This window comes from Ovis aries, chromosome 1 (genome assembly GCF_016772045.2).
Source record: "Ovis aries strain OAR_USU_Benz2616 breed Rambouillet chromosome 1, ARS-UI_Ramb_v3.0, whole genome shotgun sequence".
Lineage (NCBI taxonomy): Eukaryota > Metazoa > Chordata > Mammalia > Artiodactyla > Bovidae > Ovis > Ovis aries.
In genome coordinates, this window is record NC_056054.1 from 21,760,794 (window position 1) to 21,786,766 (window position 25,973).

A 25,973-nucleotide genomic window follows, 5' to 3' on the forward strand; every position below is an offset into this window, starting at 1 on the left:
AACAATATCTGGCCTATGATAGGGTCTCAATAAATATATGTTAAATGAACAAAGGAAAAAAGGTTAAGTACTTCGTTGGAACTACCTACCATACTGTTGAGGTTCCTGAGATCTTCGGCAGTCTGCACGCAGAGGCCTCCCCAGAACCCAGAGTCCCTGCCTCTGTATGGCAGTCTTATCCTGAGCCTTCACTCCCTGCTCTCTCGGCCTCAACCTCTGTCCCTGAGCCCCTCATAAGACTTGCACTCCAAATCAATCTTGAGGGCAATCAAGAGCAGGTATACAAGCGACAAAGGACAGCCTCCTTTGAGTCACTGAGGAACCTGGGACCCTTCTCTGGTGGGACCTTAATCTGTCCTGAACCTAAGATAAAACCACTGCCCCAGACATGGAGCTAAACCCAACACACCGAGGGAACTCTCCACCCCAAGGCCTGGTGCCCAAAGCATAGGTACACGGTGCTGAGAAGAGCCCCCCCACCTCCGTGGGGCTGAGCAGAGGGAAAAGATCAGGAACCCTAATTGGGAGCCCCAGCATAGAAGGTGGGATCACACCCTGGGAGGACAGCTGAGTCCTGGAACCTTCATTTCAAGCGAGACAGGTTCGCGCCATGGCTTCCCTTTAACGTCTCAACTCTCATCCTGGGGATGCAGCATGCAAGCATGGAGTCCAGACCCCTCTGTAAAACTTTTATTTAGAAATCTTCCCAATATATCCTTATATATATACACACATCATCACCACATGGGTTTTGTCGCTAAGAGTCACACGCCCACAGTGTTGGCCTCTGGGCTGTACAAAGGTCAAGGTACCTGGAGCGGTTACTCCTCTTCTGCAGAAAAATGCAGAGACCAACGCAACGCATCACGTACAGTACAACATTGACGGAAAGTGCTGGGCCCACCCACAGGAACGATGCGCTATGTACATGGGCCGGGGGCAAGCCTTCGGTGGGGGCCACGTACCATTGAAACCACAAGTACGACGAGACCACCCCCAAAGGCCGAGACAGTCGTGGGCTGACTACAGATGCTGTGCCCTTTGTTTTGCTTTCAGAAAAGGATAAAGGTTGTACCATCTTGTCATTTGCCACTACAAATAAAATATGAATGTTTCTTAAAAGACATGATTCCCTCCGGTCATTTAAAATCATCTTCATCCTCCTCATGTTTTTTTACCATTTTCCCCTCTTTGACAAATATTATTCTTGGATGGGGAATATTCATGGGTGAAGAGGAGGCAGAGGAAGAAGAGTATGGTGGGGAGAGATGCTGGAAATGAAAGTGAGAATGATGGATCTTCTCTGGTTCTTAACAAAGTCACAAAGCTTTGCCCACCCCTCCCTAGGCCTGTCTTGTACTACATTTTACACATTCTGCCCACAATCCCATATTTCTCTGCTAGACTCCCTTCTATGCCTTGCTTTGGGATGAGACTGAAATGAGGTCAATCTGGAAAGATGAGAATAATCTAGAAAATTCTGAAGTGGGCTAAAGTGGTTTAGGAGCTAAATTACCCAAATACTGCACAGAGAGGCAGTCTGGCCCACTGTCTAGGTCCTGGACTCCGGGTGAGAAATCCCACTGCAGGAATGATACTGACGGGAACAGAGTTCCTTATGGTCTCAAAATGCTTCTACTTCCATGATTCCAATCAGTCCATACCACAGCGACAGGAGACAGGCCAAACCAGGGCATTTATGAGAAAGACATCCAGAGAGAAAACTTTACCAAGTCACACTGCAAGTCTGAGAGAAGAGGGGACCAGAAGCTCAAGCTCCTGCTAGAATGTATAATCCATCTCCTAAAACCCATCCACCATGCTCACTGTGGCCACTTTTCACTCCCAGGTCAAATTAATCGACTGGAAGCAGACACAGCCTTAAGACCTAGAAGAGGTGTTCCATCTTTGGACAGATGGGATTCCTACAGGAGCTTCCAAGTATTGGAAAAGAACCCATCCAAATGTTTGTCAAAATATAATGGGTGGGGAGGTGCTGAAATGGGAGAGAGAGAGTGCTACAAGGGTTAACCATGCGGCTTCCATTCCCACGAACTGGACCTCACAACTTAAAAGGAAGAGTGGGGAATGCAGGGATCATCTCCGTGTGCACGTGACTGTCCCTGAGGCTCTGCCACAGTGAGGGCAAACCACCAAGCTGGAGCCCACAAGGCGTGAGGACCTTTCCCGACAGCTGCAGCGATGGTTCTTCCACATCGCTATGGACAGGGCAAAGCCGGAGCATCAGAGCTGGCCGGGATGACTTGAGGATGCAATGACAGGTGTATGGGACTCGTGTGCAGCTTGCTCCAGGGGCCTGGGATGTGGGTCACAGGCAGGCCTCACCTGAAGAAAATCATGTCCCACCATCTGGATTGACACAGGAGATCAATGAGGGGGCAGAGGTCCACTCTACAAAAGGATTCTCCACATTACCAAGGGACTTGCAGTAGAATTTCTTTAAAAGATGAAAGGATCTGATTTACAAAAATGTCATGTACAACTTTTAGCGGGGAGCACTCCTCATGCGTTACGCCAGCCTCCCGTACACACTTGTGATGCCTGAAATTTGCAGACTTAGGGATGTTGAAGGTCCTGCTAAGTGAAACTGAATGTGCATGGGTCTCAACTGGTCTCTCACTGGGCTCCCCAGGGCCTAGAGGTGGGGCTGGATCCTTGGTCATATCAAGACCCTGAGGTCCCAAAATAACTGAAGTCAAGCAAAATCCCAAATACCAAGAATTCATAGGACGGAATTTGTCGATTCGGTTTCAGAACACAGCCCAGACCGTCAACCATCCTGCAACAGGGAGGCCCCTCTGCACAGCCAGACCACCAGACAGGGCTGCACATCTCCTCTTAAGACCAGCACAGAGCCCATCAGCACACGGACATCCATGCCCCCCACAAACGGCAACGTGTCCCTGGGAATACAGGCAGGTAGCTCTGAGACACCACCACGATTTGAAGCCCATGTGCCCCAGACAGCTTTTGCTCAATTTCACTATCATTTCTCCTTTGTCTGCCTTCAAACGAAACCTATGGGGCACACTCACAGCCTCAGTCTCGGTCCCCATAGACACAAGCATGAGGAAGGCAAATCTCAGTGGGAAGAAAGCAGAGCTTAGATCCCCAGGGCAAGAAGGGCTACTGGGTTTTCTGACCTTCTGGCCCAGCTAGGTGAGAGCAGGCTGTCTACTGGCCATCTTCTTCAGCCAGGCCCTGAAGAAGGCACCTCAGGGCTTGTGACTCTCTGCAGCAGCTGGCAAGCTGGATGGACCAACATGGGCCTGGGTGAAGATGAGGCTCAAGAAATGGGGAGCTATTGGGTACCTATATATTCGGACAGTGTGGCCACAAAAGCCACCCCAGCCAGCTTGGGAGGGGCTAAAGGCAAGGCAGAGGCTGCCAGACGCCTTGGAGAGAGCTGACAAGCCCAGGTCTCAGCGAAGACAGGGCTCCCGTGCTCCAGGCCAAAAGCAATGCCCCTTGAGCCTCTTACTTAAAAAGTCTTAGGGATTTGGAAAAAGGGGAAGACTGTGCCGTCTTCATAAAAAGTACCTACCACTTTGCTCCATTTTACTGGTCTCCTACTGAGGCAGGAAACAGGAAAACCAGCCCCAGAGGCAGCTGGGACTCCCCAAAGTTCAGACATCAAGGAAAGCTCATCAAGTCCATGTCCTACTTCAGAGCTGCCCAAAACTCACCCCACCTGCCCTAAAGCCCATGGTCCCAGCAGCCTGAGGGCACCCGCCTGGCTGGTCCCGCGTGGCCCCAGACCCATCACCGAGGGCCGGCTCCATCCGCGGCGGGGAGCATGGCAGGATGGAGGCTGCGGGCTGTGTGCTTCGGTGCTGGCTCTTCTGTGTAGCTGTCCGGGCTGGCTGCCCCGTCCAGGGAGCTGCCACAGCTGGAGTTCGGGGAGAGCACATCCTGCAGGAGATCCTCGGGAGGCGCGCTGCCCCCTCCTCCCCCACCCCCTCCGCCAGCCCCCACTACAGGGTCCTTGCCAGGCTTGGCCCGCTGGGTGCCTTCCTCCTCCTGGTCATTGAGCAGCTTGGCCAGGAAGTTGATGTACTTCATGGCCAGGCGGAGGATCTCATTCTTGCTGAGCTTCTTATCTGGTGGATGTGTGGGGATTAGCTTGCGGAGCTCAGCGAAGGCCCCGTTCACATTCTGCTGCCGCCATCGCTCCCGGCTGTTGGTGAAGATGCGCCGCACAACTTTGGTGTGGGGACCTGGGGGCAGGAGGACAGGTTAGGAGAGTGGGTTGGAGATTCCCCAGGGCATATTCTTCTGTGGGGAGGAAGAGAAACCATCCATCGGAAAGCTTGGTAAACCCAGAATGCCTTCTTTCCTTTTGCTCAGAAAACTCTTACTCATCCTTCAAAACCCTCAGCTGTCTTCTCCCTCTCTGGGAATTTTCCCTAACCCCTCAGACAAGTGTCCAACCAACCACCGTGGCCCTATAATCCCAAATCTCCATCACCCTTGATCATGACTGTATGCTTCCAAGCTTGACTCTCCTGGGGGCTCAGGTGGTAAAGCATCTGCCTAGAATGCGGGAGACCCAGGTTCAATCCCTGGGTTGGGAAGATCTCCCGGAGAAGGAAATGGCAACCCACTCCAGTATTCTTGCCTGGAAAATCCCATGGACGGAGGAGCCTGTAGGCTACAGTCCATGGGGTCGCAAACAGTTCGATACGACTGGGTGACGTCACTTCACTTCTTTCCTCTGTGAGCTGTGAGACATTTTAGGACAGGAACCTTTTATAACTCATTCATTCATTCACTTGTGCCAAAAGGCCACATAGCACTAGTCAGATAAACTCTGGAGCCAGACTTTCTAGGTTCAATTTCTAACTATTACTCCCTAGACCATAACTCTGGGCAAATTACCTAAACTCTCTGTGCTTTAACTTCATCACCTGCAAAATGGAGACAGTACCAGAGAACCAAGTTATAAGACTGTCATGTGTATCTAACAACTAACACAGGCAAAATACTTAAGACGATACTTGCCTCCGGTTAAACCTTCACTAAATGTTACTTTTATCCATTCATCAGTTATTTACTGACAATCAGGCACTATGCGTCAAAACTCAATATTCAGAAAACTAAGATCATGGCATCTGGTTCCATCACTTCATGGCAAATACATGGGGAAATAATGGAAACAGTGACAGACTTTATTATTTTGGGCTCCAAAATCACTGCAGATGGTGATTGCAGCCATGAAATTAAAAGACACTTGCTCCTTGGAAGAAAAGCTATGACTGACCTAGACAACCAATTAAAAAGCAGAGATATTACATTGCCAACAAAGGTCCATCTAGTCAAAGCTATGGTTTCTCCAGTAGTCATGTATGGAAGTGAGAGTTGGACCACAAAGAAAGCTGAGTGCCAAAGAATTGATGATTTTGAACTGTGGTGTTGGTAAAGACTCTTGAGAGTCCCTTGGACAGCAAGGAGATCAAACCAGTCAATCCTAAAGGAAATAAGTCCTGAATATATTGGAAGGGCTGGGGCTGATGCTGAAACTCCAATACTTTGGCCATCTGATGTAAAGAACTGACTCATTGGAAAAGACCCTGATGCTGGGAAAGATTGAGGGCAGGAGGAGAAGGGGACGACAGAGGATGAGATGGTTGGATGGCATCACCGGCTCAATGGACATGAGTTTGGGTAAACTCTGGGAGTTAGTGATGGACACGGAGGCCTGGCGTTCTGCAGTCCATGGGGTCACAAAGAGTCGGACATGACTGAGCAACTGAACTGAACTAAGGCACTGTGCTAGGCATTAAGAAATAAAGATGAAGAGGACAGAGTCCCTCCCCTCATGGAGCTCACATGTTAATGAGGATGACAGATAATAAACAAGCAGCAAACAAATAACAAACAGACAGGAAGCTGAATGTAAATGAAAAGATGGAAAGGAGCTGCATGTTTTAGCTGAGGTGGCTGGGGACAGCCTTTCAGAAGAAGTGATGTCTATAAGTCAAGAGAAAGTTGTTCAGTCGTGTCTGACTCTTCGTGGTCTCATGGACTGTAGCCCACCAGGCTCCTCTGTCCATGGAGGAGGAATTCTCCAGGCAAGAATTCTGGAGTGGGTTGTCATTTCCTTCTCCAGGGGATCTTCCCGACCCAGGGAGGGAAACCAGGTCTCCTGCATTGCAGGCATATTCTTTAGCGTCTGAGCCACCCTATGATGGAAGAACTTAAAGAAGAGCCAGCCAGACATAGGAAGGGAAGCTGGAAGGGCATGTGCAAAGGCCCTGAGTTGAAAAACAGTGGAAGCTAGCCTGGCTAGATTAGTGTGGGTGAGATCAGAGTAGTCTAGGTCCAGATTCCACAGGGCCCTGCAGGGATTTTATTCTAAGGGTGCAGAAAAGCACGGAATAAGAGCTTACTAAATATTTGCTAACTAACTGATCATGCTGACAGGTGGGGAATGGAGGAGAGAGCAGTGGGAAAATGACTTCACTGGGGGCTCTCTCCCCCGCCCAGGATAGGAGTGGAGAGACAGCCATGCCCAGGCTTGGCCTGAGGCTCTGGGCAGGTGTCTGAGGGCTGCCTCCATCTCCCATGTCTAGAGTGCACTGAATACACACTGGACCAGTATTCACTAGCGCTCATGCACTAAGACTTGCAGAGCAGGTGCAGACACCAGTGTGCATGTATTGAGCACCTATGGTATACAAAGTACTGCACTAAATGTCCCAGCCTGACCAGGGATTCCCAAATCCAAGAATGGCAAAGGATGGCCCCACTAGCTCCCAGGTCCCGGGGCTGAGGCAGCTACTTCCCTCCCAAACACTGAGGCACAGAGCTAGCTAGCTCCTGGCAGTCCTCAGGATGCTTTGTGCCCTGAAGGAAATGCCAGTCCTGGGATAGTTGTTTGCCTTCCTCTGATGACCCTGGAACCAGACCTCAGAACATGGAAAGTTAGGTAGAGAGAATGGGTCACCTAAGACCCATTACTCATTTCACAGCTAGGGAGACTGCAGCCAAAACAGAGGCAGCCCTTGCCCCTGCAAACGAACTCATCAGTGCCAACACTTTCTGCTTGATCTTCTCTCTCCTACAATCACACACACACACACACACACACACACACATGCACACACACCATGTGCCCAATCATTCATCTCTGCCTGCAGTGTCTTAGAAGCTGTCTTTCCAAACCCCAGCAGGCCCCCACCCAGCTGAAAGTGTTAGTCACTCTTTTGTGACTCCATGGACTACAGCCTGCCAGGCTCCACTATCCATGGGATTCTCCAGGCAAGAATATGGGAAGTGCGTTGCCATTTCCTTCTCCAGGGGAACTTCCTGACCCAGGGATCGAATGCACATCTCCTATGTCTCCTGCAATGGCAGGTGGGTTCTTTACCAAAAGCACCACCTGGGAAGCTGATTCTTCACCAAAGGTCAGACCCAGGCTGGGAAAAACACAACACTCCTGCTGGGCACTCCTACCCTGGCCTCCAGGCCAGACAGAGGGGAGTCCCTCAGCTGCGCCGTCAGAAGGATTGGTCCCTGCCCCGTGGCTCATGACGAGGTGGGGAGAGGAGCATTACGGCTGTCACAGCTAGAGCTACACGGACTCCAGAGGCAGCACCCATCCCAAGCCAGGTCCTAAAAGCACTTTACCCTACTGGTTCAACAACCTGTGAGGAAGCTCTTATCCTCCCTAGTTTACAAATGAGAAAACCAAGGCCCAGAAAAGTTCAGCAACAGGAATCCACATCAAGTCCTGACTTTAGACCTTATGTTAGTAACAGCTCCACTTTTATGGACTCCTTTTGGTTAAGTCTCTGATTTCAAAATCCTGCGGATATATCTTGCACCCTCATCCTTCCCTTCACCTCCATCTCTGTCTATTCCTCTCAGGTCTTTCTCAGAGAACTACCAACCTCTCCACAGCTTCCTCTTGCCTGAGTCTATGCCTTGCTCCATGTCTTCTGTCTCATTCTCTCTGGGCACAGAATAGGTGCTTGGTAAACCCTGGGCATCCAGAGTGCACTGGAACTCCAGAAAGTCCTTCGGCTTTGAAGAGCCTGCTCTCCTGCCCCCTGGTGCTGGGCCCCCTCTACTACATCTGGTCAACCCTGGGAAGAGGGACGGGGGTCCTTCAAATGTCCCCCTCCTCCAGCTGCTTCCTGAAAGTTTGGGGCCAAAAACTACTCAGGTAGTTCACATTAAAAGTGCTGAAACCCCTGGGATGGGGGAAGGGAGGGAGTAGGGTAGAATCTATGGTGTCAGGAAGGGAACAGGGACAAGAGGGGCCCACTTTGCATGGACCTGGGACAAGACCTTTAAAGGTACAATTCCAGGCAAGGAGGAGACTCCAGACTCTTCTTCCAAGAGGACTTTGGAGAAGGTGCAGATAATCCCCGGAGGTCGGTGCTTAGAGTCAGGGGCACCATGTGTTTCTGCCCTCCCCAGGGATCCTTGGTGTTGGAGAAGACTCTTGAGAGTCCCTTGGACTGCAAGGAGATCCAACCAGTCCATTCTAAAGGAGATCAGCCCTGGGATTTCTCTGGAAGGAATGATGCTAAAGCTGAAACTCCAGTACTTTGGCCACCTCATGCGAAGAGTTGACTCACTGGAAAAGACTGATGCTGGGAGGGATTGGGGGAAGGAGGAGAAGGGGATGACAGAAGATGAGATGGCTGGATGGCATCACCGACTCGATGGATGTGAGTCTGAGTGAACTCCGGGAGTTGGTGATGGACAGGGAGGAAGAGTCGGGGACACGACTGAGCGACTGAACTGAACTGAACTGAGGGGTCCTTGCCGAGTGGAGAAATGGAGCTAGAGTGGAGACAACTAACAGTGGAGGTTTGAGCTAAGCACCACAGTGTGTCCCTCACTCCCATGCCCTCTCTTCCCAGGACTGGGTGGCAACCCCCAGCTCCACCCATCACCTCTCCTAGTCCCAGGCCAACAGGGCAAGGACTTTGACAGTTAGGGGCTCCAAGACAGCTCACTCATCCCTGTGAGACACCTAGGGAGTTGTCCCTGATGGTCCCGGCTTCAGGGGCTCTAGCAGCTTGAGGGACTCAGTGTACAAGTTGGGGGTGGGAGTAAACTCACCGTCAGTAATCTCCATCTCATAAGGGGAGGGTCTCCTCTTCACTCGGTTGTTGGTGGCGAACATAGGGAAGGCATCTGGCTCCCCAAAGAAGCCACTGTAAGAGGGAGCAGGCAGACCACAAGATCACAGACCCTCCCCACCTGTTCTTGAGCCCCCAACCCCTGAAAAAACAAGGGCAGCCCTGGTCCCTTCGCACCAGAATTGGGGCTAAAAGGAACATAAAACACACACACACCCCTCACCCAGCCTTTCTCTATGGTTAGACAAGCAAGGGGAGGGGGGCCACATACCTGCACACCCTACACATACACACACACACACATACACACATACTCAATGGCGAACACAGGGAGCAAACACGAAAATGAACACACATACTCCCCTCCCCCATACAAGCGCACAATCCATAGACACTTCTGCGCCCAAACAGGTGCTCACACAGATAGACAGCCTTCACAGCTGGAGTGTGCAATTCCTGCGTCTCATAACTGCACCTTGTTCCCTACCCTCAGCCTCCCCTCACCTTCACCCCAGCCCCATGGGACCCACGGACAGACAACAGACAGGAAACCCTGACTCAGTCCTGCTGACATGCTCCCCCATCACCCACTCTACTGGACTCTCCCTAGCTTCTTTCTCCGGCAGCCAGCCGGCAGGCTCCCCACTGCCCCACACTGTCTCTCCCTGCCTCATCTTCCCGTCTCCACCCCAACCCTGCCTCCCGCTCTCCACCACCTCAGTGGTCCCACCAGGGAAACTGACACCTTCACACCAAAGGAAGCACTAGTCCAGGCCAGAGATAGCAGCTAGGAGAGGAGGGGCTCAGGAGAGGAGGGAGGGATCCATTCCCCAGGTGGAGGGGAGATTCCCGAGGAGCCCTCTCCAATCACTCTCAGATGCACGTCTCTCCCCTGTCCACTGAGGGTTGCAGAATCCAGAATAATTTCACACCGGAGCGCACTGAGACACACTCTTGCCTGGTACTCACACTCACAAGACTCCTCCAGTCCACCCCGCCACCACCACCACTCCCACCACGCAGCACCCCGCACTTCTGCTCACACCCAGCCGCATGCCTGCACTCCCCCGCCTCAGCTTCTGCGCTCCCTGCACGCGGAAGACACAAGCCATCCGCACACTGGCCCCTGCGTCCACACCCACGCACACACATACACAAACACATTTGCAGAGGGCTCCTTGCACGCGGTCTTCAGCCTAGGGTTTTCCGTCTCCGGGTGTAAATCCCCTCTCCCCCTCTCTCCGCGAGCTCAGCCACTCGGCCTGGCCGGGAGGGGATGGCTGACTCCCCACGTGCGGAAGGGGAGTCCCAGGGCCCGCGCCGCCTGCCCACCCGCCCCTCCCGCCCGCCCTGACCTGCCGAGAGAGGCCAACGGCTGGCTGAGGCTGTAGAGCAGCGCGCGGCCGGGGGCGGCGGGGGCCGCCAGCGCGGGCGGGCTCAGCTGCACCATGCGGCCGTCGCCGGGCAGTTCCGCGGGGGCTGAGGCGGGCGCGGGCCCGGGTGGTCTGCACAGCTCTGTGGTGGGCACCCGATGGCGCGCTTCGGCCGCCGCAGACTCGCGGCCCTTTAAGTCCCGCGCGGCGCCGCCCCCACCGGCGGGGCCACCCCCCGGGCCGCCGGCGCGCGTGCCCAGCTCGATGACCGGGGGCTCCGCCGGGGCCGCGCGGCTCGTCTCCTTGGCGACGCCGTTCAGCAGGACCAGGTGCGGGGGGGCCATGCGGGCCTCGGCCGCGTCCCGTCCCTCTAGCGGGGGGTCACTGTGTGCCGCCTCGCTCGGCGGCTGCTCCGTCATCCTGCGGGTAGACAGACAGACAAGCGGACGCCCGCTCAGACCACGGCCCCCGGCCCACCCACGCTGGGGGGCGGGATGGGGCGGCGCGGGGGGCGGCTGCTGAGGGAGGGGGTGAAGAGCGGAGGGAAACTCACGCACGAAGACGTGAGAAGACGCGGACCAACTTAACGCCACGTGGACACACACGAGCCCGGGGTGCTGGGGCCGGAGAGAAAGGGGGGTCTCCGGTTTGGGAGAAGAGAAGGGGATGCCTGGGAGACAGAGACTGAGGGCCGAAGGGACAGAGGTGGATAAGCACCAGAGACATTGGAAGAAAAGGAATACAAATCCAGCCAGCGCAAGAAAAACAGAGTTGGGGGGTAGGGGAGGGAGGAGGAAGGAAATGCAAAAAGAGGCGAGAAAGAAATACCACCCGTGCCCCTTCTCGGGGCCGCACGGGAAGAGGAGGGAGCAAATCCCCGACCGACTGTGCTCTTCCCGCCCCTCTTTTGGTTTTGGCGGGGAACCTGTCGCGCGGAGGTGGGGTGCTTTTTGCAAACACCCTCTTCTTTCAACGTGCCCCCAGCCTGCCGCCACATACCCACATACGTACACCTGGAAATCTGGTGGGGGTGGGGGTGCGGGAGTGATCAGAGCTGGCAGAGAATTATCCAAAGGAACTCAGCTCTCCCTTTCAACACACATTCACCACCACCCCCGCGGGGGTGTCGGTCTACACCCAGCAAATCCACCTGTGTTCTGTGGAGCCGCTGGAATGTCCAGTGACCCTTTACTCCCACCAGGACTGGAGATGGGTCATCAGGGAGGGAAGAAGATGATCCAGGCCCTACCTCCCTGCACACTGTACTTCCTTTTGCTCAGCTGGACTCAGCAGTGAGGTGGGGGTCTAGAAGGGAGGCCTGGCTGAGGCGGTGTGGAGCCCGGACATTGGAAGAGTAGTGTTCTTAAGGCCACTGGGCTCTGGGCGCCCATCCACGAATGTGAGGAAGGGGTGTAATGATGGCTGGGGAACTCCTCCAGCACTCACCCATCTCCCTTTCCCACTTCAGTGTTGTCTTCTGGGGAACAAGAGGAATACCTCATATATGCATTTAAAAGCACTATGCAAATGCTTAAGTAAACATTATTATAGGCAGAGAGACTGGGCCCGAAAGGGGACTGCCTTGCCCAAGGTCACAAAGAGTGGGACTAGAACTCCAGTCTCTTTGCAATCCTCCAGTGCATGCATGCATGCTAAGTCGCTTATCTGCTTATCTTCGGTACACATATATTCATATATCTCATATATCCCCCATATATGTCCCTCCCATATATCCCCCCATCTCCAACCAAGGACATTGCTCTCCTCCTCAACCACACTCCAGGGTGACTGCAGGCAGAGTGATTGCATTTCCACTCTCTCCCAGTTCTTCCATAACATGCAACAACCGCCACCACCCCTACACACACACACAAACCGAAAACAGAAAAACTATGAGACTCCGGGTCCAGAGTGTGAAAATATTTGTCACTTTTAATAAAACAACAAAAACATAACCAACTCGACAGGCTTTATAAGACGTTCAAAATAAAGTTTCTGCTATCGGAATTATATAAGTGGGGTATTTTATAACAGAAAAAAAATACACAAAAATCCAACTCAGCCCCAAGCAGAGAATTCATTCCTGGCAGCCATTCTGCCCCTGCACCGCTCTGGACTAGTTGGCCTGGGAGCCATCCTCCCACCCCAGAAGAAAGATGGGACCTTCTGAAACCTCCAGATGTCACTCAGCTTAGTTGCCACCAGACACAGCTGATGAATAATCACCATTCCAATTATGCTCCTGCCCTAAGTCTGCCAGCCCCATGGGCTGGACCCCAAAACGACAAAATTCCCTTAGACTTGGTATACCCTGGCTGCAAAGGCAGTAGGTCCGCAACACTTCATTGGAAGCGAGTTTATGATTATGGTGGAAACAATAGGTCTATATCCACAGAATGGGACTGCCAAGACACTTCAGTCACTAGAAATGCACCAGAAGTATACCACTAGAGACTTCCTGGCTCCCCTCAACAGTGAAATGCATTGGAAATATACAGTCCTCTGGCAAAACATACAAGCCCCAAGAGGCTGGCTCCCTACCTTACTATCCCCACGCACCGTTGTGCACCCAGTGACACGTGCTTCAGTCTCAGCTTCTAAATGAATGACGAGCAGTTCACTATGCAATCGCCAAAATGAGCCCAAGCTCTCCTGCTTATACCTTCTGATTCATTCTGAGGCTCTGTGTAGGATCAGATCTCAGGGGGTGGGGGTGGTGGGAGTAAGTATTTTAGATGAGTTGACTCTGGCCCGAATGCTCTCTCCAGATGCCTATAAATATCTGTATCTCTCAGACTCCCCCTGAGAAACCTATAATTGGTCCCCTGGGCTTTGTGGCCAACCTCTCCCCGCCCCTCCTGGGACCTCAGGAAAACCCTGCTTGCTCTCTGCAACCAGGATCACCCAAGGCCAGGGATCCCGACTCTTGAGGAAGTCACTGCAGAATTCACTTTCGGTGATCGGTGATTAAACCCGATCACTTGGCTTTGGTTAAGATTATCGAAACGAAAGCCTAGTGATTTTTACTTGTTTTTATTAGGGAAAATGAAGAAGGGGAGTGAGAAGATTGCAGATTTTGAACTGAACAGCGCTGGACTATTCGACCATTACAACTCCTCTTTGTGCGACCAAATCCCAGCTCCAAGCCCCCTACCTCGGCTCATCTCCTGTTGCCAGGCAGGCAGCCGGATCATTTCCATATGTGTCTGAAGGAGACCGGAGAACCTGAGAGCTCTAGGGGCAGACACCTGGTTTCTGGCAGTTCCCCATCCCCAGCAGGGAAAATTTTTTGTGTAAAAGCAGCCTCCGCCATGCCCTGGGCTAGAGCCACTGCCTTAGACTTGGCCTCCAGTCGGTCCCTCATACTGCATCCACACACACCCCCACCCCGGCATGACCCCCTAGGGGAGCCCCAAGCCTGCACACAAACCACAATCACCCCAGAACAGAACCACTTTCCCGCTGCTACTGGTGTGGAGGGGTGTTCGAACGCAGCCCCACCCTAGGCCTGAGGCCCCCGACTGGGCCCACCCAAGTTAGGACTGCGTTAGCCAGGATGGCTGCGGCCTTCTTCCTGCCGGGGCCCTCCCCTCCCCACTGCACACAACCTGACCTATCCGAATACAGCCGTCCCAAAGTTATGAGCCTTGTGAAACATTTACGGAACCATGGAGCATTAGGGGGAATACAGTCCAACTAACTGTTCTTATGCGGGAAAGGGCCCTGCTGGAAGCCACAGTAGCAGAGGCCGCAGTCAGTGGCAGAGTCAGATCTCAGGATTCCCAGCTCTGGGTTCATCCTCCTCTCCCCCTCCCCAATCTGAAACTGGACTGTCCTCTGTCCCCAGCTTTCCCCACCTCAGGCCAGATCCCAAGGCCTTCCTGGTGACTGTTTCCATCAGCCCTGTCATCCCCCCAAAAACTCACCTGGGGCATATTTAGAGAGACAGGCCCCTCTGAATAGGATCTCCACTCCTCCGGCCAGAGAGAGGTGGGAGTCGAGGTCCAGGTTGTGGACGGGGGTCTTTGCTCTCCCCGTCTCTCACCGAGAGCCCGGCAGTTAGGCCAGTTAGGCCGCGGTGTGGTCCTGGGCGGTCTGCCGCGCCCAAAGCGAGTTTCCAGGAAAGATGGGGGTGGAGAGAAAGGGAGGGCAAGAGGGAGGGAGAGAGAGAAATGGGGGTCAATGGCTGGGAATTACCTCATGTCCTCCTCAACCAACCCTGGGGATCGCCAGCAGCTTTCCACCCCCGACCTGCAGGTGTTTGAAGCCTCCCCCACACCCCCAGAAAAAAGAACCCGGCACCTGACCAATCAGGAATAACTACATAGTCCAACAACAACAGCTCGCGGCAGACTGCCCTGAACATTATCGGACCCTCCAACCCGGAGGGTTCAGTGTGGCTCGTTTGTTTTCTAACAGCGGTTGGCTCTGGAACCGAAGTCAGGCGAGTCAGAGCTGCGGCCACAGCACCGGAGTCGTCCGCAGCCTGGCTTGGGTGGGTAGGGGGATGTGTGTACCAAAAGGGGGATCCAGTCTTTAGACCGTGGTCGGTGGGACAAAACCTCTGAGAAGCCCCATTCTCTCTCTGACTCTCACCGCCCCACCTCCAACCTAAACCGAAACCAGAACCCAATTCCAAAGACTACTTTCCCGAAGGGATACAACACAGTCTGAACCGCAGAAATCAGAGAGAATAGGGGGAAGGGGGCAGAGAATCTGATGTATCCAGGTCCCTTTTTTTTCTTCCTACCGATTATGGGAAACAAACAAAAAAGGATGAGGAAGGGGAAAATAAGGAAAGAAATTAAAAAAGAGAGAGAAGGAAGGTCCTGCCTCTCCCTCCAACCATCCCTACACAAAATTTTCGATTCTTCCGTATTCAAGTCAGCAGAGTACAAGAGAATTCTATTAATTCTTTGCAGCAGTAAACAAGGAAAGGAGGGAGGGTAAAAATAAATCAAATATTGCTTCCCAGGGTGTAGTGGCAGGGAAATTTAGTTTGCCTTTTTTCTTTTTTTTCCTCTCCCTGTGGAAGGTTTTGTTTAATTTGTTTTGCTGAAATCGTACAGTTTATGGCCACACATCGAAGTCTTGGATTAATAGCTAATGCCACCTTTTTTTGCCCTGGCTTTAGTGAAAATACAGTAATAATTGTTCCCTGCAGTTTCAATCCAATGCAGATTTTCTTTCTCCTCTTCTAATTCAAAAGGGGGGAGGGGTGAGAACAAGGGGAAATCCAGTTGTGCCCGGTGTCTTAGGTCGGGGTTAATTTTTGCTTTAGGATGGAGTCTCTGTGCTCCTCCCTCTCTCCATTTCTCCCCTAGTCACAAACCCAGCAACTTAAAAAAGAGAGCGCTGGTGGGAGGAAACCCCCGCTGCTTTGTTATCGCCCCAAAGAAGCTAAAAGGGACTAGTCGCTCCTACATGACTATTTTAATTAAAATATGATGGTGATGACGATGACTGTGATGGTGATGATGACATTAGCAACCACAACCACTGGCAAAACAAAATCCTTTCTTTAGGAGCTAGGGCAGCACTGACCTAGCCCGGCCCTGGTCATCGATGCGACGGGGTATCTGACCCAAGCGGGAATGTGGCTCACCCGGGGAAGGGGTGGAAAAATGTTCCTTGGAGATGATCCCGAAGTCCCCACCCGAGGCGCGAGGCCTGGAGAATGCGCCCATTGTCTTTTCCTGGCCTCTCCCGCAGACCCCGGCGGCCGTACCCGTGAAACTGACCAGAAATGGACGAAGCCTGAGTGCCGCGGGAACCGAAGCTGGCGGCTACCGGCTTGAAGGCGCGGGCCTCCGCGAACGCTGCTCAGCTTCCAGCCTGGAAGAGGCTCCCACTCACTAACAAACCCCTCCAACACTGAGGCACAGACTGGCCTCCGGACAGAGCAGCCGCTGATCCAGCTGCTCATCCAAGCCAACACTGGCTTCCGAATACATCATAAATTGGAATAAAATGTGAAATCCCTCACCCCGCCCCCATGCCGCCTCCTCAACTTGCGCATCCATCTCTCGCTCGTTCGCCCTCCCCTCCACCCCCAGCGATTTACAAATGCACTTCCAAAGGACACTAGCACACAGCCACACAAGCCGGGGTGGACAAGGCCACTCGCGGACCAGCCGCATAGAAGGGAAGCAAAGTAAGCACAGCGCAACACTGCCCCACAAGCCGACTCGGTCAGGCCCAAACATTGTCCAGCAGGACACAACGAAACCGATCAAATGCAATCGCTCCTAGGCGCACGACCCAAGGTAGTCAGGATCACGGACGTCCAAAACAACGACGAGACTATCCAAACACAATCGAGATCAAGCAACCCAACATACATGTCGAGAAGGCAAACGAGCATAACTGTATCTACAACGATGAAAACGCAGAAGGGCCTCGGAGAATCCGAATCTATACACCGAACAGCACAAGCACCATCACACTTGGGACACACAACCTGTCGCCTGGAAGACCACACTCAGAAGTCAACACTGTCCATAGCTCACACACGCACTCTCAACAATTCCACTGCATGCCCACAACCACCAAGAAGAAACGAAAACCAACCACCGCCTCGCGCATTTCTGTATATTGCGTAAGAAAAAAGGGAAGGAAGGAAGAGAGTCTCCGAGACGGGAGGGGCGGCGACGGCGGCGGCGAGCGCAAGGGCGTCCCTGGAAAATGCCCCCCCATCGAAAGAAACCGAGGGAAAAGGAGCGAAACCTTGTTTTTGCGAGCGGGCAAAAAGAGGGAAGAAATTGATGGGGAATTCCATGAGAGGCTGCAGGTTGCCTTCCCCTAGAAAAAGGCCAGAATGCTCACGTTTTGCCGCTACTGGGGGACGCGTGTGGCCATTTTGAGGCCTGGTCCTTAGTGCCGAGCCCTCCCCTCCCCCCGGCCCCGTCCCCGTTCCCCCGCCCGCCCGCGCCGCGCCGCGCCGCGCCCGGCTCCTCCACCGCCGCGCTCTAATCCCGCTCACGTTCTAGGCCTCGTTAGCATGGGCCGAGGCGCGCGGGGGCCGTGTGCGCCGCGGAGATAAGGCACTGCCGCGGGTCCGCTCGCCCCCGATAAGCGCCTCGGCCATTATGGGCCAAATGATTCATTTTAATTTGGCAATTTCACCGGAGGGGAGTGGGGACTGGTTGCACGGCTTTGGGACCGGCCCCGGAATGCGCCACGGAGAGAGCTGGGCTCTGTGTAGGACCCGGCGGGTGCAGCCTCATTACAGATCCCGAGGCCTCCCGGATCTCCCGGCTCCCCACAACCTCAGTCCCTCCTCCTTCGAGACACATTTCTCCAACGACTCGCATTTCAGCCAGACCACAGCACCCAAACGGTCACATCTAACCCTTCCTTCCCTGACATCTATTCATTCTAGTGTCCTAGATACCCGAATTTCAAGGGACAGTTCCTCTTAGCCCAGAAAGCTCCCCAGCTCCCACCCTTCCCACTCCCATCCCCCCTGAACCTTGTCTCTTTTCTGCTCTAAAATGGAGCCTGCTTGCCTGAATGTCTGGACTGAGGTTTCTCCAACGGGCTCTAGGGAGGAGGAACTGGTGACAACTAAGTGTTTAAAATATCCATTCTACTGAGTTTCAGGCTGAGCCCAGAGCTCGGGAACATTTAACATTTTAATCTCACTACTGAAGCACTGTGGGCTTCCCTGGTGGTTCAGTTGGTAAAGAATCTGACCACAATGCAGGAGACCCAGGTTCAATCCCTGGGTCCGGAGGATCCCCTGGAGGAGGAAATGGCAACCCACTCCAGTATTCTTGCCTGGAGAATTCCAAGAACAGAGGAGCCTAGCGGGCTACAGTCCATGGGGTCACAAAGAGTCAGACAGGACTGAGCGACTAACACACACTGAAGCCCTGTACAAATACTAACTGATTTCGTTCTCACAAACAATTCTAAGAGGTTGATGCGGTGATCTTCACCTAACAGATAGGGAAACTGAAGCACAGACAGGAAAAGTAATTTCCCCAGTGTTACAGATCTATTGAGTGGTGAAACCTGAGTTTGAAGCAAATTTGGCACCGGAATCCTCCAGAGCCCATCCAGAGCCTAGGCTTGGAGGACAGATATGGGCTCAACTCATTGCAGGAGCCCAGATCTGTACTGTGTCCTAAAAATCTGGGTTCTGTGAGAGGGCAGGCAGTGAAAAAATCTGGCTTAAAACTCAACATTCAAAGAAACGAAGATGATGGCATCTGGTCTGATCACTTCATGGCAAATCGGGAAAGAATGGAAACAGTGACGTTTTATTTTCTTGGGCTCCAAAATCACTGTGGATGGTGACTGTAGCCATGAAATTAAAAGACCCTTGCTCCTTGGAAGAAAAGCTGTGACAAACCTAGACAGCATGCTAAAAGGAAAGACATTACTTTGCTGACAAAGGTCCATATAGTCAAAGCTATGATTTTTCAATAGTCATGTACGGATGAGAGTTGGACCATAAAGAAAGCTGAATGACGAAGAATTGATGCTTTTGAACTGTGGTGTTGGAGAAGACTCTTGAGAGTCCCTTGGACTGCAAGATCAAACCAGTCAATCCTAAAGGAAATCAAACTTGAATATTCATTGGAAGGACGGAGGCCAAAGCTGAAACGCCAATCCTTTGGCCACCTGATTAGAAGAACTGACACATTAGAAAATACCCTGATTCTGGGAAACATTGAAAGCAAGAGGAAACAGGGACAACAGAGGATGAAATGGTTGGATGGCATCACTGACATCCAGCTTGCTCACTAACAGCTCTGTGAGATGGTGAAGAACAGGAAAGCCTGGCATGCTGCAGTCCATGGATTCGCAAAGAGTCGGACACTACTGAGCTGCTGAACAACCACAAGGCAGTGGGCTCAGCCTATGGAAGGTATATAGATTCATTGTTTTACTGTGGAAGCTCAAATACTACAAGTCATGTAGATCTGAACCTCAGCTTTCTTATCTGTAAAATGGGAGGGTAACAACCCCAGAGAACTGTTATCATTATATATCATTATATAAAATGATCTTTAAAAGGTGGTGAGGGCAATAATTTATGGAACCTTGCCCAGGCTGACATCCTATGCACTTGCACATAGGAGTTCTGGTTATCATTACAGAGAAGGAAATTAGGTCATGAGGAGACGTGACTTTATCAAAGCTTTCAGTGACCTAGAGGAAAAGCCAAGACCCAAACTCAGTTATCCCGTTCCCAGTCCCCAACTCTACCCACCAGGCAAGGCTTCTTTGTCCTTCTAGCATCTTGGTTTTGAGCTCCTTTTGGAGCCTGAGAATTCACGGAACAAGTCCCATTCGAAGACTGAGTCCAGAGTGTGTCCAAAGCCTGAGTCCAGCTCCTCCTTGTCTATCAGGTAACTCTCTGTAAAGATACAGTTAATTCAGTGCAGCCTGTTCCCTCTGTTTCTCTTGTGCTCTCTGGTGGAAGTCAGGATACCATGTGGACATGGGTAACTTTACAGAATCCTATGGAAGAGAGGCTACCCATGTCCTGGGAAAAAGTCTAATTCCCGGACGTGCCACAAAGCCTGCTCTGGCCCAGCCACACCAACTGCTGGGCAAGGGACTCAGGGGAGAGGTCTATGTGGTTCACTCAGCCCCATCTCCCCAGGGCTCTAGCCCTGCTTCACCCACTGTTAGTTACCAAATTCTACCCCTTTATTAGTCTTCTTCATTTAAATATTTATTTACTTGACTACACTAGGTGTTAGTTGTGGCATTGCAAGATCTAGTTCCCTGACCAGGAATTGAACCCGGGGCTCCCTGCTTTGGGAGCAAGGAGTCTTAGCCACTGGACCGCCAGGGAAGTCCCTGCCCTTTTCTTTCTTGAAACCTCTCTGCAATGGGGGTGGGCTTTCATCTCTCCCGTCTCTGGTTTCTGTTGCCTTTGCTTGGCTGCATCACTAAATAGAAAGGGTGGGATTCAAATAATTCCAAATTTAAAGCCCAGCGCTACCACCCTTGGGCTATGGCACCATTGGGCAAATCATTTCACATCTCTGAGCAACTGCGAAAAGGGAGAGCCCCGCCAGGGAATGCTTTCTTAGAATTGATGCCTGGGCTGAGATGGGAGAGTAGGCTGAGGGGTAGCTTAGAGGACTGAGCACTGAGAGCCTTCCAGGTAAACCAAGGGCTGGAGGAGAAGAACTTGAGGTTCATAAAAGGAACAGAAAACAGTCCAGTAATGGCTGAAGCAAGGCTGTGGACAATTCAAAGAATTGAGGAGGGGACCATCATGTTTATTTGGTTGGGTGTGGGAGCGTAATGTCCTATACAGGATCAGATTTGCATTTCTAGAAAGCCATTTGGCTGCAAGGTGGAGAAAGGGTGTGTGGGGGTGGGAAGGATGTGGGGAGGTCAGTTCTGAAGACAATGCAGTGATTCAAGGAAGGGGGATTGGAGAGGGGACGGGAGGGGACGAGGGTTGCCAGGAAAATGGCAAGAGGTAGATGACATGTATTTAGAACACAAATCAGGTGTAAGATTTGGTTTGGCGGGGTGAGGGGCAAGGAGAGATCCAGGAACCCTCTGGGTTTTTGGCTGAATTTGCCTCGATGGGTGTGTTAGTCCTGGTGATGGAGGCTTGGAAGCCAAAGGGAACGATAAGGGATTCTGCATTTGGTTTTAAATGTCTCGAGTTTAGGTGCCTTGGAGGAACCGCCAGGCTGTTGGGTTATTTTACAGGGCATTAAACGACCCCGCCGGGCACCCCAAGGGCTGTGAGCAAGGAACAGGGACAGGTACGGCTTTTGTCAGCCCTGCTGCGCAGAGAGACGCGTGGTGAGGTGACGTCTCCCCATCCCCCTCTATCCGCGAAGCTCCAGATTCTGACCGTCTGGCGGCCATCGCGACCCGGCCCCCAGCCCCCCGCCTGGGGCTGGGGGCTCGTGACGTCTACACTCGCCCCCCTTCCCGGTTTCCGACGGTCGATGGAAAAACGGAAACGGCGCGCTGAACGGAGCGCCGCCCGAAATAGCATCTGGGGCCTGTCGGTCAGCGCACTGTCCGAGTGTCCGGGAGCGAGTGACGCTACCCGCGGCCCCGCCAGGAAATGCCACCCCTCCTCCGCCCGCCCCGAGCAGGGGCCTCGCGCGGGCGGGCAGGAAACCCGGAGCTCCTGGGCTGGGGATGTCGAGGTGGAGGGGACGTGAGGAGAAAAGGCCTGGGAGAAAAGACCTGGAGGGAACTTCGAGCCCGGCTTTGGGCCTGAGGGCGTCGCCGTCGCCACTCTCTGACCTGTCCCCCACCCCCACCAAAGGCCGGGTTCGCCTCCAAACTTGAGGCTTTAAATTTTTTGGAAGTGTTTCTGCCTACCCCTGTCTCTGGGTACAAGGCAGTCTCTGAGCTTTCTCCCCAGAGCTCGTTCCCTGGAGGGATGTGGTGTGTGTGTTTGTGCACTGTGGTGAGCAGCCAGTTTATTTTCAATACATGTACATGTTGGTACTAGGTGTCAGGTGCCGGCCTTAGCTTCATAACTATTAATTCAGTTGATCCTTAAAACAGCCCAGAGAGGTAGGGACTACCAGGACCTCCATTATTGTAGGTAGCCAACGGAGGCCCAGAGAGGTTGAGCAACTTGCAGAAAACACCCATCTGGCAAGAGGTGGAGCCAGTCTGCCTTCAGGCTCTGCTGCTTCCAAGGGCAGCAGAGCAAGTTCAAGAGTAAGGCAGTCTTGAGTTCCTGCCCTGCTCCCTCACTGGTCAGCTGTATGTTTCTAGGTAAATGACCTACTCTCTGAGTTTCACTTTCCTCCTCTGTGGAAGGGAGATGATAATTGTCTATACATCATACTGTTCTTCAGTTCAGTTCAGTTCAATCGCTCAGTCATGTCCGACTGTTTGTGACCCCATGGACTGCAGCACGCCAGGCCTCCCTGTCCATCACCAACTCCAGGAGCTTACCCAAACTCATGTCCTTTGAGTCGGTGATGCCATCCAACCATCTCACCCTCTGTCGTCCCCTTCTCCTCCTGCCCTCAATCTTTCCCAGCATCAGGGGCTTTTCCAAGAAGTCAGTTCTTCACACTGTTCTTAGGGTTTTACTTTTAACAGTGAAAAATCCAATTTGAGATGTCATTGTTTTCCTCTTTCACTTTCATATGACCATTGTCTCTATTTTGGTCCCCATTCCTTGCCTTGGAAGAACCCTGGCCTCTGCCCCCCAGTAAGCACATCTGAGCCCAGAATTCCAAGCTTGAGATGTGGGGAGAGTCATCTCTGTGCTTCCAAACCCAGTGCTGCCATCAGAATGCAAATGGAAAAGACTTCATTCATTCAGTCAGTCATTCTCAGAGTGGACCATCACCACAACCTGGGAACGTGTTAGAAGAGCACATTCTCAGGCCTACCCTCATGCCTACTAAAGTAGAAACTCTGAGAGTGAGGCCCAGAAATCCGTGTTCTAACAGACTGTCCAGGTGATTTCTGATGAGCACCAAAATGTGAGGACCCTTGCTCTGGTTTATAAGCTTCGTCTGTCTCAAAGGCCGGTGTGAAAGAACTGAATGTATTAAGAGAGCACTGTGTTTCTTGATGTTTTGAAGCCGTTTCCCTTTCCCTGAACCCATGTTTCTTATGGGAGCATCCAGAGACCAGAGGTGCTCCCCAGAATCATAGAGCCGATAGTGCCTGAGTGGTTTCTGTCCTCACGAGGAGAGAATCCCACAGAGCTCTGTTCAGTGGTTTTGCTCCCAGAACTGTCAGAAAAGGACAGAACAAGTGTGCAGCCACCAGCCCTCTGACCACCAGACAGTTGTTGCTGGTCACCCAGACAGGGCCCCGGCCTTCGTGTAACATAAACGCTTATGGGTGGGACCCTCGGACAGATGAGGAGGACTTTAGGTGTTGAGCACCTGCTGTGTGTGCCTGTATCGCTCCTTGCTTCTGCTTCCCTTCTGTTACTTCATCCTCCACAATAACCCTAGTGGGCTGCTAGTGTGACCCCATCTTTAGAGATGAGGAAAACAGGCTCATCTTATCCAAGGTGATTCAGCTAGTCATTTCAGCTTGGGTCCCATGTCAGCTTGGACCCAACATCCTTTCCATTCCTGCTGACTATAAGGAAATATTTGCTACCTTTGGAGAACTACTTCAAAATCTTGTCATATGTCCTAGTTTAAATCCTTTGTGACACTAAAGAAAATAAACAAATAGCCAAAAATGTCGTGGAAAGACGCTCAGGCCCAGCATATGAGGCGCTGGTACATATCCGGGGACACAAGAGGAACTAAATTGATGGTGTTTAGGAAGTGGCAGACACATCTGCCAGGAAGTAGGGTCATTTCCTCTGACCCTCAGTTTCTCCATCTGTAATGGGAATGTAATGGGGTGAGGAAACCACAGAATTCCTCTCTCCATTTATCTCATCATTTTTCTCTCTCTGCCTCTCATCCCTGCCACCTCTGTCTCAAGCTTGTGCTCTCTCTGTCTCTCTCCCTGGGGCTGCTCGTTTATTTTCTGCCCCTGATCCTTACTCCCCATCATTTCATGGCAAATAGATGGGGAAACAGTGGCTGACTTTATTTTTCTGGGCTCCAAAATCACTGCAGATGGTGATTGCAACCATGAAATTAAAAGATGCTTACTCCTTGGAAGGAAAGTTATGACCAACCTAGACAGCATATTAAAAACCAGAGACATTACTTTATCAACAAAGGTCTGTCTAGTCAAGACTATGGTGGTCATGTATGGATGTGAAAGTTGGACTGTAAAGAAAGCTGAGCGCCGAAGAATTGATGCTTTTGAACTGTGGTGCTGGAGAAGACTCTTGAGAGTCCCTTGGAGATCCAACCAGTCCGTCCTAAAGGAGGTCAGACCTGGGTGTTCATTGGAAGGACTGATGTTGAAGCTGAAACTCCAATACTTTGGAAGAGCTGATGTGAAGAGCTGACTCATTTGTAAAGACCCTGATGCTGGGAAAGATTGAAGGCAGGAGGAGAAGGGGATGACAGAGGATGAGATGGCTGGATGGCATCACCGACACAATGGGCATGGGTTTGGGTGGACTCTGGGAGTTGGCGATGGACAGGGAGGCCTGGCATGCTGTGGTTCATGGGGTCGCAAAGAGTCGGACACGACTGAGCGGCTGAGCTGAACTGATCCTTACTCTCTGTCTCTGCGCTTCTCATCTTCGCCTCCTTCCTCTTTTTCCGTCTCCGCTCCAGCTCCTGATGAGAAGTCCAGTTTCCCACAGGTACCTATACCAGCAGAGCATCCTGGGTCCCTTGTCGTGTTTCTAACAAGTCAGTCCTGACAGTTATAAGCAGTCTGTCAGCTGTCCAGGGCCAGGGTGATGGGGTGATGGAAAGGAGGGTAGAAAGTGAAGGGGAAAGTTTGTAAAGCCACCATTTTAAGACACGCATGGTCCTACTGGACTCTGTCACCAGCTCCTGAGTCACCAGGAAACACCATGTCAGGAGCCCTCTGTCCACATGGCCTGGGTCCTGTATGTCAGCTCAGAATGCCTCCCACACACAGGACAGAGCCTGATGGTGTGGTTAATTATGTGACTGATTGTTACACCACCCTAGGCTAGACTTACTCCTCTGCTCCTCAGTAGGTGTTACTACGCAAGTTACATTACTTTTCTCTAACTCAGTTTCCTCCTCTCTAAAGTGGAGGCAAAAATAACACATGATTCACAGGATTGTTGGAAAGATTATGAGATGTATATAAAGAGCTTTGCAAAGAGCTTACCACCATTTAATAAATAGAAGCTATTATTTTTTATGAGGAGTCTCTACTCCACATCAGCTCTATATTCATGCCTAGAGATCTTAAGATAGAGGCAAAGAATTACAGTGCAGTTTAATCGGCGCACTACTAGGGTGGGGTGTGCAAAGTGCACTGGGAACAGACTGTGTGTGTATGTGTTTATTCACCCTGGAAGGATCAGACTAGACTTCAGAGAACTGGTGTCTGCGAGGAACTGGGCAGGTGACAGGGAAGAGAAACAGCAAGTACAAAGGCCCAGTGTTGGGAATTGAAGGGCACAGATGGGGACAGCAAGCCTCTCGGTGTGACTGTGGCTCCATGGTAGATATGGCAAGAATGGAGGGCTCTATCACATGCCACCCAGCTCCATTAATTCATTTTATTCCACATTTGCTGCACGTCTAGTTTGTGCCAAACAATGTCTTAGGCATACTAATACTTTGGCCACCTGTTGTTAGGTATACTAATACTTTGGCCACCTGTTGTGAAGAACTGACTCATTGGAAAAGACCCTGATGCTGGGAAAGATTGAAGGCAGGAGGAGAGGGGACGACAGACGATGAGATAGTTGGATGGTATCATTGATTAGATGGACAGGAGTTTGAGCAAGCTCCGGGAGTTGGTGATGGACAGGGAAGCCTGGTGTGCTACAGTCCATGGGATCGCAAAGAGTCAGACACGACTGAGCGACTGGACTGAACTGAACGTCTTCAGTGTCTGGGTGACAAAAAGACACGCTCCCCTTTCTTGGACAGCAAGTCCCTGT

At 52.1% G+C, this 25,973-nt stretch overlaps 1 protein-coding gene across 7 annotated transcripts; it reads right to left on the reverse strand.

Moving 5' to 3' along the window:
• Positions 1-675: 675 nt before the first annotated feature.
• On the reverse strand, positions 676-17,459 carry TAL1 (TAL bHLH transcription factor 1, erythroid differentiation factor). 7 transcript variants are annotated; one of them, XM_042247637.2, is made up of 5 exons: positions 16,831-17,370; positions 14,416-14,584; positions 10,472-10,909; positions 9,097-9,191; positions 676-4,238 (listed from the first exon to the last, which is right to left on the reverse strand). In XM_042247637.2, exons 3-5 carry the CDS (start codon positions 10,906-10,908, stop codon positions 3,784-3,786), a joined length of 987 nt encoding a protein of 328 aa, XP_042103571.1. In that variant the 5' UTR covers position 10,909; positions 14,416-14,584; positions 16,831-17,370; the 3' UTR covers positions 676-3,783. The 7 variants fall into 7 exon arrangements, with proteins under 7 accessions (XP_042103571.1, XP_042103577.1, XP_042103581.1 ...); XM_042247643.2 differs by lacking the exon at positions 16,831-17,370 and adding an exon at positions 13,031-13,188 and having other exon boundaries at positions 14,416-14,571; XM_042247647.2 differs by lacking the exon at positions 14,416-14,584 and having other exon boundaries at positions 17,315-17,459.
• Between the last annotated feature and the right edge of the window lie 8,514 nt (positions 17,460-25,973).